At 48.8% G+C, this 18,000-nt stretch overlaps 1 protein-coding gene across 1 annotated transcript; it reads right to left on the bottom strand.

The window, feature by feature from the left end:
• Nucleotides 1-988: 988 nt before the first annotated feature.
• On the bottom strand, nucleotides 989-17,314 carry PITX1 (paired like homeodomain 1). The gene is made up of 3 exons (XM_056859587.1): nucleotides 17,106-17,314; nucleotides 11,491-11,696; nucleotides 989-1,528 (listed from the first exon to the last, which is right to left on the bottom strand). Exons 1-3 carry the CDS (start codon nucleotides 17,269-17,271, stop codon nucleotides 1,001-1,003), a joined length of 900 nt encoding a protein of 299 aa, XP_056715565.1. The 5' UTR covers nucleotides 17,272-17,314; the 3' UTR covers nucleotides 989-1,000.
• Between the last annotated feature and the right edge of the window lie 686 nt (nucleotides 17,315-18,000).

The following is an 18,000-nucleotide window of genomic DNA, read 5'->3' as shown; positions in this document are numbered from 1 at the left end:
GTTTATTTTTTTATTTTTGTTCAGAGTTGGGGGGAAAAAGTCGCCTTTTCAAATATTTCCCCATCAGTGAGGTCACTTTACTCGTTGATTGTAGGATAGTCCCTTTTTTTTTTGTTTTTTTTGCGTGTGTGTGTTTTAACCCCTCCCCCAGATTATCTAGGGGGGATCCTTTTTTTAAATAACAAAACCCCACACACCTTTAAATAAAGATGAGCGATAATTTGATTATCAGGGTAAGATTTTGGAAAGGGTGTGTGTGTTTCGGCTAAGTTCCTTCTTTAAAAAAAAAAAGGGGGGGGAAGAGGATTCGAGGGCTACTGCAGTCCTGGGAGGGACCAAAAAAGAAAGAAACAGAGAGATTGAGAGAGAGGTAGGAACCTTTGCAATTGCTTAGTGCTCGGAATGCTTTTGGATCCTCGTTGCTTCCAGCGAAACGGATAGCCCCATTAAAAAAAAAAAACACCATGCACTTGAAAGCAACATTGGATTCGACGGCCAAGCGCTGGGAAAAAGGCAAACCTATAAATAGAACCTTGCTGGAGTGGTTGACCCTGGGCGGGATGAATGTCCTTTGCAGAGTTTCATTCTTTAATAGCCGAAGACTTCTCTTTTCTGCCCCCCCCGCCCCCCTGAAGCGGCCTGGCCTCTTCCCCCCCCCACCCCTCTACCACAAAGAGCCCCACCCCATATATCTCACCCCAAACCACCCCTCTCGCGTCCCTCCCCGATCCCTCCCCGGCCGTTACCGTATTTCCTCGTATAAAGTGGACGCCGACCGAAGCAAAGTCCTGTGCAAGTTCAAGTAAACACACATACGAAACCCGCATCATCCAGAGGGAGGGAGAAAAACAAACAAACAAAACAAAACAAAAACCGCAACAATTGCAACTCATCCATCGTGTGCGGGGGCGGTGCGGGCGCGCGGCGCCGCCCCCGCCGCCGGTTGCTGGTCCGTGCCCGCCGCCCCGGGGCTGCGGCGCGGCGGCCCCTTTAAGGCGCGTCAACTGTTGTACTGGCAGGCGTTGAGGGTGGCGCCTGGGCTCTGCAGGCCGCCGTAGGCGAAGTTCGAGTGCTGCTTGGACTTGAGCCGCAGGCTGGCCAGGCTGGAGTTGCAGGTGTCCCGGTAGACGCTGTAGGGGGAGGCGGGCGGGCCGTAGGGGCAGGCGGGCGACGGCAGGGCCGTGTTGAGCGACGAGCCGCCCAGGTTGTTGAGGCCGGCGGCGCTGGGCACGGCCGCGTGGCCCATGGAGGAGGGCATGCTCATGGAGGGCAGCGTGCTGGGCGCCGAGAACATGGACTGGGCCGACGAGAGCGGGCCCATGGAGTTGAAGAAGGTGAAGCCCTTGGAGGAGAGCGGCGCCGGCGCCAGGCTCTTGGCGTGCCAGTAGTTGGACGGGTAGCCGCCGTACACGTCCTCGTAGGGCTGCATCAGGCCGCTGAACTGCGGCACGTAGCCGTTCTTGCACAGGTCCATCTGCTGGTTGCGCTCCCGCTTCCGCCACTTGGCGCGCCGGTTCTTGAACCACACCTGCAGCCGGGGGGGGGGAGGGAGAGAGGGAGAGAGAGAGGGGGGCCGTTGATGCCGGGGAGGCTCGGACTTGGACCTGCCGCTCTTTAGAGGCGCGTTTCCCCCCACCCGAATCCTCGAAACTCAACAACCGGCCCCCGGGCAGAGTTTGGAGGATTCGGATGGGGGGAAAGCGCGTCTCGAGAGCGGCAAAGCCAAGGCCAAGCCTCCCGTGCGTAAATGGCCGCAGGGCCCGCGGGGTGAGGCCACGGGAGAAGGGGCGCTGCCTGTCGCCTGCCGTGGACTCACCGAGGGGGAAAGCGCTTTAGGCTCGCGGTCGAAATCCTCCTCTTCTTCCGAGACACTTTAAGGGCACTTTCACACGTGCCGAATAATGCACTTTCAACGCGCCTTGCAGCTGGATTTTACTGGGTGAAACGGCAAAATCCACCTGCAAACGATCGTTAAAGTGCATTGAAAGTGGGTTGGAAGGGCATCATTCGGTATGTGTGAAAGTGCCCATTTCACACATGCCAAATAATGCACTTTCAATACTCTTTAACGATCGTTTGCAGGCGGATTTTGCCAGTTCACACAGTAAAATCCAGCGGCAAAGTGGATTGAAAGTGCATTATTTGGCATGTGTGAAAGCGCCATCTGAGATCTTCCCCTGCCCGGTTTGCACAGCTGCTGGCCAGCATACCTTGCTTCCCTTTCCCCAGAGAGATGTGAATGCTGCTTATCTAGCCAAATGGTTTTGGTTCGGTTTTTTACAAAACACATATGAAACCATGTGAAGAATATTTTTGAACATGTGGAGAGAATGCATATACATATACATGCATATATACATGTATGTACGTATACGCATTCTCTCCACATGTTCAAAAATATTCTTCACATGGTTTCATCTCAGCTCTAGCACTGAAAATTGGCTCTGGATTCACAATGCCGTCCTAAACTGATTTACATCTTTTAAAGTTCGCAACAGGCTTAGAATAGTGTGAGGACTTAGGATCCCACTGTTAGGGACCCCTGCCTCAAAGTAGGTGGGAGGCACAGTGCCTGTATCTCAGATGTCCCAGACTACAGGATTGCTCTTCCCCCCTTAAGCTTCAAGGTCAGTAAAGTGGATTTGGAAGATGCCTGGCTTTATAGAAACATGGAGGCTGGCTTGGTTAAAAAGATGCTTTGTACTACAGTGCCCTCCCCTTCTGCTGCATCAGATACGCATTTGGTAAAATAAGCTGCTGTGGACAAGATTTAGCAACAAACCAGTCTCTAAAGTTGAGCTTGCATTCTGGCCGGCTCTTTGCTGTGGGTTAGCACTCTTGCTCTCCATCCTTCCCCAATGGCCATGACTCCCATCCCACATTCTACCTCATTCTCCTTCACAAAGTGGAAAAGACTTTGGAGGTCTGCAACAAGGCAGAAAACTTAAATATGGATAAGAGGATCTGGTAGGCCAGATCAGCCATTCCACCTACCCATCCACCCTAGTTCCCCCAAGGGAGCAGTTGCCACCCAGAGGGGATCAATATAATAAAAGCTGTTGTGGGTTTCCTTGTGTTCATCTTCCAGTTTCTAGGGAACCATTTCTAGGGAACAGAAACTGGCAGCCAGCTGATTACAGATTTTAGTTAATTAATTGGTTTTTAATCAAGGAATTGATTAAATTCAAATTAGTGAGCACATTACTAGAACTTCAACATAGGTGCCTTTTGGGGGTACTGAAGTCACTGTTTTTCTTATGAGTCTCTAGACCAATCTTATACATTTAGGCACAACTAACCTCAATGAAATCAATGGATTGAGCTGGTTATAGACTTTCATTAATGCAGGGATCCTGAATATAGACTACCCCTTCATGCTCTACAATACCAAACTCAAAATGGTTTCAGTAATAAGCAAACACAACCATAACTGTGCAAGGTCAAGCTTTGAGACTAATAGTGATACAGACTTTAGCTGAGCATTGTTGACTCCCACTGCCTTTGATTTTTACTGCTGGGGGACCGGCCATAGCTGTGTTGCTCTGAGAGGAAGGCTTTCTGGTAGCTTTGGAGGCAAATGGGGAATGAGAAGACTTTAGGGGTGCCTTTGGTACATCAGGTAGAGTTTGTGCCTCTGGGGTGGTGATGCACCTGCAGGCTTAGGGGGGAAGGTATGATAAAGATTCCATTGATCGATTAATCTGCCCATTACGCTGATGAAAGCTTGAAGCCGTATGAGAACCCTGTTTCTTCTCATACAAGGGAAAGGGGATGGGCCCTCTGGTGAACAGTTTATGACCACCCTTTACTTTGCATTGTGGGCTCCATTTTACAGCCTGCTATCTTCTCTATCAGGTAGTTTATACTTCTTCTAGAGACCACCTTGTTGCCCCAGGACTCTTCGCAGATCATCAGCTGTTTCCTTGCAGAGCTGTGTTTTCACAACAGTGGCTCCTCCATTCACCTAATTAATGTCCACAGAAACACTTCATTTCATTTAGATATGCCCTTTTCTTTTGAGTGCCCTTTTATTTCTTAGAGAAGAATCCTGTATTTCTTTGCGAGTGCTTCTGGCTTTGTCAAAAGATTCTCATTTCCTTTCGAGGCCCCTTCCAGTTTCTTTCCTTAGACCTATAGTGTCTTTTTAAAAGCCCTAGAGAAAGTTTCCCTACAAAGGACAACAATCACTTGTTACACAATAGGTGTTACCCAGTCCCAAGCATGATATCTCCCCAGCTACACACATATACAGAGATCTGCCAGAAAAAAGCTCTTTTTGTACTTCTCAATATAGTAAGCCTAAGATGGCCCAGGCTAGCCTGATCTTGTCAGATCTCAGAAGCTAAGCAGGGTCAGCCCTGGTTTGTATTTGGATGGGAGACCACCAAGGAATACCAGGGTTGCTGTGCAGAGGAAGGCACTGGCAAACCACCTCTGTTAGTCTCTTGCCATGAAAACCCCAAAAGGGGTCGCCATAAGTCGGCTGCAACTTGAAGGCACTTTACACACACACAAAGCCTCAATGGGTAAGTTTATATTCTGTAAGCCCTTCTCATCTTGCCCTCCTGGATCTTGTTCAGGCCCTTCCTACCGATTGCTAGGTGGGCCTGGCATCCCTCCTTCTGTAGGGGATCTCTGGATCTGCCCTGTGCACCCCCTCCCTTGTAAGTGGAAGTAAACCTTCTTGTCCTGGTGTGACTGGTCTGCTTTCCCCAATAGGAATGCTGCATAATGGATCGTAAAAAGAAGAGGAATGGATTAGTAGTCTGTTTATGGTGCATGCGCACACACAAGCAACCTACATCTCCTGCCTTCTGAATCAAGGCCGTCTCTGCCTTCTTACTTCATTATCAGCATTTACAGCTTTGTTACTGAAGAGAGGGGGAAAGGGGGGGCAGTTGCTGGGGTTTAATGTTAACAAATAAGAGGGGGAGGGAAGAAAGCCTGATATAGGATTTTAGGAAAGAGCATTTTTAGGAAAACGCCTTTCAATTCCCTTTCATTGAAATCCAGGGCTTAGGGAATATGAAAAGCCAGCTAGCTCGTAGCCTGGACTCAAACAGATAAGTTTTCTAGGCTGTGTAACCCAACCATCATCAGGGTGATCCACGTGGTTGCTCCTTCAGGTTAAAATCCCACCCCTTTCTGATGGAAAAAACCCGGCCTCCACCATCGCCTTCCTTATCTGTGGGGCTACCCCCTATGCCGGCGTTGGCGAAGTCACCAATAGGTAGGAGACATCCAAGCAATCCCATCGAATTTTGGAGAGCGATTCCCTTGTTCAGTGCAACTATTGATTCTCTTTGCATAAGTGTCTGTGCCTGTTACTCTTAAGTACCACTGGATTTATGTTTTATTTTGCTGGAACAGACTAACACGGCTACCCTGGTGGAATTAAATGTCATTAGGTTCGGAATCTTAGTCCAGCAAAGTGGATAATTGCGTTCACAGTATCTGAGCTTTTTCAGGAGACTTTAAGGGCAGCAAACCCAGTATTAAACCGGGGGAGCACCATGGCAAACGGGCAGGGGAAGCATTCCGGAGAAGAAGTCAAAGAGGGAAGGCAACATGCTCAAAACCTGTAATTGACTTCTCAGAAGGTGCTTCCAGACAGGAATTTCCTGAAAATGAGGGTAATAGCATCTAATGATGGCTTCTAGACATTTTAAAGGAAGGTCCTCCTAGCAAATTATGGCAGGATTGGCAAAACTAGGCTTTTAACGCAGCATCCCAAAGACGCTGAGGAGCAGGGAAGAATGGAAGGTTGGGGGGATGATTCTTAGGGGACTTGGGGAGTTCTTCCATCAGTGCCTCAATTTATGCCCGATTTCCTCCCCCCTTTGAACCTCAACAACATTTGCATGGAGGTCTACCCAATCCCAGGGGAAGAAAATGGAAGAGCTCAGTTTTCTTCCATTCGGACTCCAGAGTCCTGACTTCCTTCTACTTATTAGCAAAACTAAAGAGTCCAGTGGCACTTAAAAGACTAACAAAATGTATTCCGGTTGAAAAGGTTCCTTCGGCCAAAACCAGATACTCTCTGACGAAGTGAATTCAGACTCACATAAAGTTTATGCTGGAATAAAGTTTGTTATTCTTTTAAGTGCCACTGGATTTATGTTTTATTTTGCTGGAACAGACTAACACGGCTACCCTGGTGTAATTAAATGTCATTAGGTTCGGGATCTTAGTCCAGCAAGCTTGTTCTGCTCCATTGCCCCATCGAATTTCGGAAGGTCATCTGAACAAGTTTAGAATATTTTTAAAAATTGTGCTACTGGTTACAATGAGGCAGTGTTTAGAGCTGCATTTCTGTGTGCGGTTCCTTGGGAGTAAATCCCATTGAATAAGCAAGGGATCATGCTGTAAATCTCCCTCGTTGACATCAGCTGGGCTTACAATGTCGGATTCGGTTGGCTTGGGACCAACATTAGGTTAAACGCTAAGGTATAAAAATGAAGCATGTTGCTGAATACTATCCACGTTTAATCAGAAGAAAGTCCCACTAATTTCAGCGAGAGTTACTCCCCAATAAAAGTGTATAGTATTGCAGCTGTAATGTCCTTCTCACAAAATGCCACTCATTTTTTTCCTCCTGAGATACTTCCTTTGGCGACAGCCACGACAAAGCAGGATTTCCCCCTTGTTTGAAAAATACACAAAGTCGTCAAGATTTTCCCAGCTCCAGCAGTCCGATTCCCAAGCCTGATGAGGGATGATCCTAAACATCCCGTTCCGTTGCGGAACAAAATCACAACATCCCCCCCCCCATGATCTCATTTTTGGGACCCTGTGAGCCAATAGTGGAGAGGATCAAAGGTTGTACACCTCTTTAGGAGTCCCACTGAACTGAGTGGGTCTTTCTTCCAAGTGACCGAACATAGGTTGTGGTGAGGCAGCTATTTAAAACCCAAAACACCCCCAGATGCTGCGTGTGGCATACCTGGCAGTAGGATGAATTCAGTAGCGACTATGAACATTCCTAGATATATTTTCTATTAGTTTCTTTGCGGATTTCTGAACTCCTGAAGATCCCACCACCCCTTATATCATTTGGTAGAGACCTTTAAGAGGCATTAGGAAGCCCTAAATTAGAACCATTCCAATCAATGGGAGTTTTGTTGACATTGACTTCAACGGGCTAAAATGCAGAATAGTAGTCCTGTTCAACTGTGGGATTAAATACACCCGGGACTAGAAGGAGTCATTCCTCCTTCCGAAACCCCAGTGCAAGGAAAGGCCCCAGAATGAGAACCCAAAGGGGTTGGGGAGACCCTCTAACACGGCTAATAAACTAAAAGAAATCCAAGGCAGAAGACACAAGCAAACACAATGACCAACAAAACGTTAATCTTCCCTCAACACACACACACACACACACACGGCAGGGGATTTCTTTTTTGCTGCCGTTTTGGGCCACGACTAAAAGAAATCCAAGGCAGAAGACAAGCAAACACAATGACCAACAAAACGTTAATCTTCCCTCAACACACACACACACACACACACACACACACACAGCAGGGGATTTCTTTTTTGCTGCCGTTTTGGGCCACGGCGAAAACATACAAACAGAAGCAACCTCTGCAGTCGCAGGCCAAAGAAGCCGAGAACGCCAGCTCCGCAAAGACTGTGCTTGTGGGCAGGGCAATCTTAATAGCATTATGGGCCCCTGGGCAAACCAGTGTGCTGGGCCCCTACGACAACCACTCACAGGAATAAAAAGTAAATGGTTGATAATATTAAACATATTTGTTTTATTGGCACTTCAACAAAACTGGTGTTCAAACATTAAAACATGCTGTACAGCAGCAACTAATCAACAATTTATGGCAAGTCACTTAACATTCACAGATTAGCATAGGGATCCTATCCTCGTGGGGGCCCCGGGCAAGTGCTCATCGGGCCCATGTGTTAAGATGGCCCTGCTTGTGGGTCTGGGAGCCAAATGTAACCCTGCCCAAAATCCTCCTCAATCGGTTTATCGATTAGCACTTTGTAGGCAGTCCGGTTGCAGTCCTCTAGGTACCGCGGCTTAGAAGGCAACATCCGAACCAAACCTATTTCCGAATCGATGTCCTTCTGGTGGACATTCACACCAAAACCCGTGGGCTGACCCTGAACACTGACAGTGCAAACAAGTTACCTGAATTCCAACCCTTCAGCCCTAAGGAAATTAAGGCCACTTTTGAATGGAGGGTTTTGCCTTGGATTTGCTGAGTTTTGAGAATCCAGATGGGGAAAATGTGCACCCAGAGAGTGGCAAATCCAAGGCAAAACCTCCCGTGCATAAATGATCACTACCGATGTCCGTTGGGTGAGTAATCCGGGCTCCATCAATTTCCAGCGAAGTTTATGAATCAGACCGCTAGTGCTAAAGCTATTCCTGTAATAGACGGCCCGAAATAAAATTAACCTAAAACTACACAAGAGTTTACCTGTATTTTCTACGGGTTTTCCCCTTAAGAACTGCATGTATATTATACACAGACATGCACACACAACAGTAGAGCCTTCTAAACACAAACAAGTGGAAGAAGCTTTTTTTCTGGGACCTACTTCCATGCAATGGGCAGGACCCGCCAAAGTTTTGTGCTACCGAAGTTAAGCACGTGCTTAACTTGTTCGGTTTAAACCCACCGCATCTGAAGAAGTAAGCTGTGGCTCACGAAAGCTCACACCCTGCCCGAAATGTTAGTCTTTAAGGCGCTACTGTACTCCTGCTCTTTTCTACTGCTATTGACGGACTAAAGCGGCTACCCACCGTGATCTATCTCAAACCGACCGGCTTTGGAAGGGCTGGATCGCGCCCATACTTTTAGGTCCCTGGAGCAGGGGTCACTTCCCTGTGTCACTGCAAAGTTTCATGTGTTTTAAACCGGAGCATAGTTCGCAAGAACCTAAACACAAATCTGCTCACATAACTATTGAACGAACGACCACATCTGCCTTCTGTCCGTCACTACCCGTTAAGTGTACGCACAGCTTTCGGAAACCGCGCTGTGAACCGGGGGCTGGATTTCCTCTCCTGGACCCAGCCATCGGGACGGGAAGTGATGAAAGGAGAGGCTAAATCCAGCGTGCCGTTTCAGTTCCCCTTCGGTTCTTTTTCACCCGCAATCGTGGCCTTGCCTGGTTTCCATCCAGCCACAGAAACCGCCTTCTCCGCCAACCCGTGAAATCTGACTAAGGATGGAAAAGCAAGACGGCGCTGAAAACCTCCTCTACGGCCAGCGGCCTCCTCGCCTGGAAAGAAACTCGCGAGGAACGCCCCCCCAAGCCCCCCACGCTTTCCCAAAACGGAGCAAGAACCTCAGGCATCCCCAGGCTTTCGAGTTTTGATGGTAAAATTAAACTTTTCTTAAAAAAAAAAATCATTCCCTGGCCCATGAAAAAGAGCGCATTCATAAAGCATGTTTACCCGGATGGCTGCGGTCCCTTTCTCTCCCCCCCACAATCGCCCGAAGGGGGGGAAAATAGATTTCCTGCTTGGTATTAAATGGCTGCCTTTAATTAATCCAGGGGAGAACAGTAAATCCTGAAGGATGAATCTCTCGGCCAAGTCCCGATTATTTCCCCCCTCCCAGGCCACAGAAAAGGACACTGGCTGGCCACTCCACTGGAGTTTTTCTGTACAGGGATTAGATGGTGTGGGTGTGTTTGAATGCACGGAGGGGGTGCGAATTCGGAGAAGAGTCCCACTCCTCTTCTGATGGGAGGTTTTGCCTTGGATTTGCCGCTCTCTAGATGCACATTTCCCCCATCTGACTTCTCCAAACTCTGCATGGGGCTCAGTGTTGAGTTTGGCTGGGGAAAATGTGCATCTAGACTAGAGAGTGGCAAATCCAAGGCAAAACCTCCCGTGCATTAATATGCAAGTTGTTCCCCCACTTTTCTCAGGGACGTCTTCGGTAGCTTCTGAAAACTGCCCTATGCCAGGGAAGGACCGCCCCTATTACCAATTACTGCTCAATAGGTTTATCCCAACACACATTTCTACAGAAGTTACTACCTTTCCCGGGATTGTGTCCCATGGGCCCGACACAGCTGCAGGTCAGCTCCATAGGAATTCGGGTTAGCTTAAGGCACAATTGCGAGATCCCTAATTACGTTTGCTCAGAAGTTCTCCTTCTTGCAATGGGGCTTATTTCCAAGTTTTATACCCGCTTTATCGCAATTGGGTACTACTGTTTTTCATTGCAGCCTAGCTAAATTTACTCGGGAGCCAATCACACTGATTCCTCAGTTCCCAAATTAATCTACACGGGAGCTCAGAAACAGATTGATTCAGCACTCTTGCTTGGAAGTCACTGCGCTTTCCAGGCATATTTACTTCCGAGCAGACATGCACGGACTCGAGCAATTATTTATTTATAACCCGCTGTGGACCCCAATTGGTTTTTTAGGGATGTGGGCTCGGCTGATCTTCCCTGGATTACTCTCCCATTTACGCGTGGGAGGTTTTGCCTTGGATTTGTCGCTCCCTAGATGCACTTTTTCCTCATCCGAATTCTCAAAACTCTGCATTGTTGAGTTTTGAGAATTTGGATGGGGGGAAAGTGCATCTAAAGAGTGGCAAATCCAAGGCAAAACCTCCCATGCATAAATGGTCTAGCTGTGCTGAAACCGGGGGGCCAAGCAAAGAGAGTCGGCCTCATGGAGGGTCTCCGGTATTTTCCCCATCGCAGGACGCAGCGGGCCTTGGCCTTTGCTCCCCACCCCATTCACCTTCCACACTGAGATCTCGTTCGTAACGCTGTATGTTTTGATTTCATACGTCACATATTGAAGGCACGCCGCTCTCTGTGGATCTTCTTTAGCATATTTTAAAGCCAGTGAAATTGACAAATTGAAATTGTTCAAAAGGACAAGATACATTAAAACAAAACACCTTGCCGGTGTCTCCCTCCCCCCTAATTCGCTTCTTTTCTCTCCAACAAAGTCCATTTATGCATGGGAGGTTTTGCCTTGGATTTGCCACTCTTTAGATGCGCATTTTTCCCTATCCAAATGCTCAAAACCCAACAGTAAGCCACCATGCAGAGTTCTGAGTATTTGGACGGGGAAAATGTGCATCTAGAGAGCGGCAAATCCAAAGCAAAACCTCCCGTGCATAAACAGACACTCTTCGGAAGTCTCTCTCTCTCCCCCCTTTCCTCCCTGCTGTTTTGCACGTTTTTAAAAGAAAAAAAAAGTTTACTGTCTCAATCCTAAACGCATACTTGGAACAGGGGTAAGATCTTCCGCACGCCTGCTTGGGAGTAAGCTCCATTAAACACAATGGGACTTACTTCCGAGTAAACCTGTTTCGGCGCAGGGCTGCCACCGCGTCTGGTCAAAGGCAGCGTGTCTGGCCCAGGGGGAGTTTGCAACCGACTAGACTTTTACTGGCGGGTTTTCTTGTCGCAGCCAGACAACCCGGAGGGTGGGGGGAAGCGGCTGGATTAACAGGAGGCTCCTTGGAGACGCGAGCGGCGGAGAGGGGCTCACCCTGACTCGGGGCTCCGTGAGGTTGGTCCACACCGCGATCTCCTCCCTCATGCTCATGTCCGGGTAGCGGTTCCTCTGGAAAGTGGCCTCCAGCTCCTGCAGTTGCTGGCTGGTGAAATGAGTCCTTTGCCGTCTCTGCTTCTTCTTCTTCGCGGGGTCGTCCGCGTTCCCGTCGTCGCTTTTCTGCACGCCGCTCCTCTCCTTTTCTGGAAAACAAAGATCATTTACGCACGGGAGGTTTTGCCTTGGAGTTGCCGCTCTCTAGCTGCGCATTTTCCCCATCCGAATTCTCAAAATCCTACAATCAGCCCCCATGCAGAATTTTGAGAATACGGATGGGGGAAAATGTGCATTCAGAGAGCAGCAAATCCAAGGCAAACCTCCCATGCACAAATGCATAAAGAGTCACGTATGCCGAGGCAAAAAAAAAAAAAAAAAAAAAAGGAACATTTCCCCCAGGAACGGCCCCAAACTGGAGAAAAAAGTCGAAAGGCTGCTCTCGCTCCCCACCCCGGAACAAAAGCCAGCTCCGACCCAACCCGACCGCACGCCGCTCAAGTTGCTGCATTTTACGGCGTTAGAGGCGCTCAGAGCTCTTGAGTTACCACCAGAGAATCGTTCAAAAACACAGCCCTGGCCTGTGGGTTTTCCATTACAGAAACAAGAGCCAACCAACCCCGGAGCTGGCTGCTCTGTGCAGAGGTTCCCGAACTACAGAAGTGGGGAAAAAACATATTTTAAGGTCTTTTTCTTTACATGTCAGCTCGTTGCTATTCTCTGTTTTAAAACGACTCTGAAAACAAGGAGAAACCCGCAGTTAGAATTCTTGTTGCTGACTTTGAACAGTCCGAGAAGGCAAATCGACAGATATAGGGAAGGGAGGATACTGGGGGAAGGGGGCGTTAGCATTTCCGCTGAAAAGCCAAAGCAAGGCTTTTCGTTAAACCGGGATAAAGAAGAAATTTGGTCTTTAAGACTGCAGTTTATCGGGCTGTTAGTCGTTTTTATGGGGTAAAATTTAGGGGTCTTTTAAAAAAATCTCATCTTAATATCCACCCTTGCAACAAGTATACAGATAGGAATCGAGCGGCTTTCAATTTTCAAAGTGCAAGATCTGTGTATTTTGATATGCCACACAAAATAACGTCTACTTTTGTGCTTATGCACGATTTTCCCTTGCTTGTAGAGACATGCCCACTTTATGCGAAGGTTGTGGCTTCAGTATGAAACCCTCTGAAGTCAACGAAGGAAAACTGCAGGGCGAGATGCTCACGGTTTTGGGGTACATCGAAACAGCATCGATTTCAGGACGAGAGAAAGGAATGCCTCACTCTCAGGGCAATCCTAAACACACTTTCCTGGGAGTAAGCTCCACTGAACAAACTCCAGTGGGATTCTGAGTAGATCTGCCCAGGCTCTCTGAGTCACTTAGATCAGTGAGATCGGCCTCCGAAAAAGCAGGCGTTGGATCCGGCAGCGTCCTGGTAACCGTGACCGAGTTAAACCCCCATCCAAGTGAAAGGCTGTAGGGCAGCTCCCAGGAGTTTTAAGAACATCACTACATCTAGTTCATTATATAAAGTGCATTTATATAGGATAGCAAGGTTAGATGAACAACAACAAAAATCATCTACTGAATCAAAATTGGGGGGAAGGGGGGGGGACAAAAGGGGAGGATCAACGGCTATTTCCAGAAGCACAAGCTACTTCAAAAAGACCTCGACGAATTTAATTTCATTGAAGTCGCCCGGATTGCAAACATGAAAACGTCGAGAGGAGAGATTTCGACCACATCTTTATCCCAGGGCTCAGTCTGCCCTTTTATTCAAAACTCAGTGGGACTTGCTCTTAAACCAGTGAGTATAGGATTGCCCCCGAAATGTATTGCCTTGATGTCGATCCTTTTATGTCCCAGAACTTCGGCTGGAGCTGCCTTGTGCGGGTAGATATTAAACACGGATAGCCCCATTGAACTCGTTCAGGCGGTCCGTTCATCTGCAAGAGATCCATTGGTTACTAGGGAACCACCCCCGTTTTATAGGACCAAGTCTTGGTTTCCGGTTCGAAATCAGCATCGCCGTGAAGACTTTTGGAATAAAGCTGGAAAAGGCACTAGCTTGTGTTTAGGCGCTGTGTGTCTGATCCCAATACTCTAGTGCGACTCCACATTCGAACACGCACCGTTAGAACTATGTATATACTGACATAGGGCTGCATCAGTCCAGTACTTAAAAAATGCACAGCCCTAGTAAAATAAATTGTATTGTTGGGGAATAGATCGTGAAGTAAAAGGGGATGGACCTGTTTCAGAATGCGAGATGGATTTTTAAAAAATCCCTATGTTATTATCTGAAGCCTTTCCTTGATGGAATGTATTTATCACCGTCATCTTCTGTGGGTCTTCTCCACGCACAAATTGCAATATGTGAATAAAAGGATAGATGTAAACACCGGGCACAAGCAAGGCAATGGGCCTTTTAAGCACCGTTGGTTCCAAGCACGTGCTTCGTTTCTGCATTGAAAGCAGTGGGGTTTCCAAGTGGTTTGCCTGGGCTGGATCATGAGCTACCTATAAAACTCAGAAAGGGTCCGTGCCGACAGAAAGCGTCTCTCGCACACCAAATAAGCGGGCCTTCTTCTTGGAGGCTTCATGCAAACGAGACCGGATTAAGTAGGAATTGGATCCGGCATTCCGGTCCTGAAAGCCAGGACGCAGAAGGGACTCTCTCCCAAGTTAGAGGACTTAACTTGGACCGAAAGCTTAACTCTCACAGCAATGTATCCAGGACAGTCATTTTGTGTATCGGGTCGCGCTTTCCACGAGAAGGACCTCACATTCTCATTCCCAACTCTGAATGCTCTGTTTTTTTAACTCAACTCCCTTTAAAAGTTGCCAAAAAAAATAATAAAAAAAATCGCGGCTTAAATTGTTTCTCCGTTTTTCCCTTCAAGGGACTGCCGCGCTCGTCTAAGAGCTGGGAAAGCCAGAGGGGCGAGCTGAGACGCTGAACTGGAAACCCCAGAGAGGGAAAAGGGCCTTACTGCGGCTCCCGGGGTCACGGTTTCCAGTAAGCGGTTTGCAAAAACAAACAAGGCCTGCAACACAAACCTCGTTAAAGTTTTCCTCGGCAGTGTCTCTCCCCTCCCTCCCCACGGCTTCCAGCTCAGGCCCGGCCCTTCGTCAGTCGGAGCCCCCCCGGCCCGCGGACTAAAGAGGGAGGGGGCCTTTTCTTGGATGGAAAGGATTTCAGAATGGGGAGAACAGATTTTGGCAGCGGATGCATTTCTGAACCGTCGCAAAGGGAGTTGGATCTGGCCGGGAAGAGAGGGAGATGGTGTGGGGGGGAGGGGGAGGGGGGCAGCCAAGCGCCCCTTCCTTGGATAGGAAAATGGAGAGAGAGAAAAAAGACCCCGAAGAAGGGTGGGGGTGGAATCCCAATGTGTACTCAATCTCGAAGCAAGCCTCCATCTATCAAGGTGACTGAAGTCCTCGCCTTTGATTTATCCCCCCGCCTGCCCCGGCAGCCCTCCGATACCGCTTGGAAGCAGAAAGCCCCGCAGCTTAATTGGCCTTCGCACATTTTTCCACTCGTAAGAAGTGAAAGGTACTTTGTGCCTCGCCCGGGCCCTGCGCTGCTCTTCTCTTTCCTTCCCTTGGCGATTTACCAGCCTCACTTTTGGGGGTCGTCCAGACTGCCCCCCCCAGTCCTCCAACCAACAGGCAGCCCCGGTTAGCAGAGGCCCCCTTGCCTTCCACTGGGATTTGAAAACCAGGGGTCCCCCGCCCTCCCTCGAGTGATTTTCCTTCTCTTCGAAGTTTCCTCGCTGTCCAGGAAAGCAGGAAAAACACACCCAGAATCTACAACCGACCGAATCTGTACCATTTATGCTCGGGAGGTTTTACCTTGGATTTGCCGCTCTCTTGATGCACATCTCCCCCATCCGAATTCTCAAAACTCTGCATGGGGGCTTATCTTTGAGTTCGGAGAATTTGGATGGGGGAAATGTGCATCTAGAGAGCGGCAAATCCAAAGCCAAACCTCCCATGCATAAATGGCCTAAGAAACCAAATGCCAGAGCTGTTGACCAAAAAGTTAATTCCTAAATTTTCAGTGTTTTTTTTTTAAACAAAGGGGGGTACTGTTAATTCTACAAATTACGTTTGTTTAAATTTATGCTTGTTCAGGCAACATTTTCCAGCACTACTTCCAGCCTGATCCCAGGCGTGTTTAATTGACTCAGAAGTAAAGTTACTCCCTCCCAAGTAAGTGTGTGTAAGATTGAAGACTTATCCTAGGCATAATTACTCTGAAGTAACCCCCGACTGCAATAGGGCTTCCACTTTCAAACAAGAGGCTACATCTTAAAAACCTCTTACCCTTTGTCTACAAAATGTCCCCAATAAATATGCACTATCCTGATAATTAGGAAAAGTTCTCGCTTGATTTCTCAGGTGCTTCACATAAGATAAAGCTGTGTAACTTTAAACCCACAATGGGGGATCATTTCAGGGAAATTAAGGATGCTGAAATCAAACTGAAATCAACAGGAGGTATAAAGCGACCGCAGCCACAGCTACTTCGAAGTCATGGCCCATTCGTTTGCACGTTTACTCATCTCGAGCATCCCTACTCGGAAGCAAGAGCCACCGAGTACATAATTGTCTTCCAAGCTATACACACACTCTTCAAACTGGATGTGGATCCCAGTGACCTACTTGAACTCTCTCAGGATGGCAGCCACTGAACTACCAGATCGACATTTTCAACTCAACTTTGTTCCAGTGTTTTATGAGGCAGTGTTGTGCTGAACTAAAAGAGATTTTTTTTTTTTTTTTTACAGCAGGGGCGACTTTTTAATGTATGGAAAATCCGCCAGGGCAGACACACTTTGGTGAGAGTACTTCAGATCTCCCCTTAAAGACACCACAAAGAAGTAACTTTGACAACAAAACCTATGTCCATTTACTCAATGGTCTCAGTGGGACTTAATGTCGAGTAAACAGACTAAAGATCTGCACACATTCCCCCCCCCCACAAACTGTCCTCTTCTAAAAATGTAAAAAAAACAAAACAAAAAAAAAAAAAACCACCAACCAAACCCCCCCCCCCCAGACTTCTTCTATTAAAAACCAAGGGTTGGGTTCAGCTGATTTCTTTCCCCTGTCTGAAATGTCCCCCCCCAAATCACACACACACACACACTGTTTTTGACGGGTCTTCGACAGAAGGATCTTTTTGCATGCCTGCACTATCCAAACTGGAAAATAAACACAGGCAGAGCTGACATGACTTCAGAAACATTCGGTAAAACCGCAGCCCGGCTGGAATCTGTCACATTCATAGTTACACAAAGAATTTGCGAAAACTTAAAAAAAAAATAAGCCCAGGTTTTGGGGTGGAAACTGGAACGAGTGGACAGTCAGACACAGGGCAGGAAGAAAGGCGCTGGGATCCCTCCCTGCCTCTTTCCCATGGAGAAATTCAACTGCTCTCGTCCACCCAGCCTTCATTTCCCCCAATCCCTCCGATGCAGCTCTTCCTTGGGAGGCGAAAGAATAACGACTTCCCTAGTAAACACCACCAGCTGCAGCGATCAAGAAATGTAAGTTTTACCTGGTACTTCGGTGTCGGACGACTCGCTGGCCGAATTCTCGATGGGATCCCGGGCTTCGGAAGACCTTTGCAAATGGAAGCTGGAAGCCATGTCGTGGGAAGCCTGGGGAGGTCTTAAGCCGTCCGGGAGCCTTTCCAAATTCATCACACCTTTAAAAGAATCCATAGCAAGGAGAAGAAGAAGGCTCAGTCGGCGCCCGCTTCGGAGGCAGGGGTGTACAGCTCGGTTTTTTTCCCCCCTTAAGAACTCTTATTCCACAGAGATCGAAAGAGAGCCTTTTTTGGTTTTTGTTTAATCCACTCGGTTTTGGACGGGGCTCGGCTGGCTACAGGGCAGGCGGCGCCCAGCCGATCGCTTTGCAAGAGCTTCGGGTTTTGCTCCGGACGCCCCTGGGCGGGGAAAATGGCCCCAAAAGAAAGGACCCCCCCCTCTCCCTTTTACAGCCGAGGTGGCGAGTGCGGGGCGCCAGCGACGCGAGTGACCTGCCCTCCGCCGAGCGCCTGTAAGTGGCAGCGGAGCTCCTCCCCTCCACACCGCCCCGGCCTCCCCTCGCTACGGGATCGCGGCCGCCTCGGGCTCTGCCAGCCTCCCGGGGCCGCCTGCGAAGCCCCCGTCCGGGCGAGCCGTCGGGGAGGCTCCCTGGCCGGCCCGACGCATGTCTCCAGGCGGCCGCGCCGTCTCGGGAAGCCCCCGCAGGAGCCGTCTCTCCTCCCCGGTGGCTTTGCCCGGCCGGCCCCTCTCCGCTTCGCTTTAAAGAATCCGGGCTGCGGGAAGGCTGCGGGGCTCCCGGGAGGAGCGCTCGGCCAATCAGGTGGCGCTCCTCTCTCCCCGTCCCTGCCTCCCTCCCTTCCAGCTTTAGGGGGTCGCCCAGGTCTCTCCGTCGCGCCGGGGGAC

Source organism: Euleptes europaea, chromosome 1, assembly GCF_029931775.1.
Source record: "Euleptes europaea isolate rEulEur1 chromosome 1, rEulEur1.hap1, whole genome shotgun sequence".
Taxonomy (NCBI): Eukaryota; Metazoa; Chordata; class Lepidosauria; order Squamata; family Sphaerodactylidae; genus Euleptes; species Euleptes europaea.
Note: the sequence above shows the minus strand (reverse complement) of the source record. Positions and strands in the feature narration are given on the sequence as shown.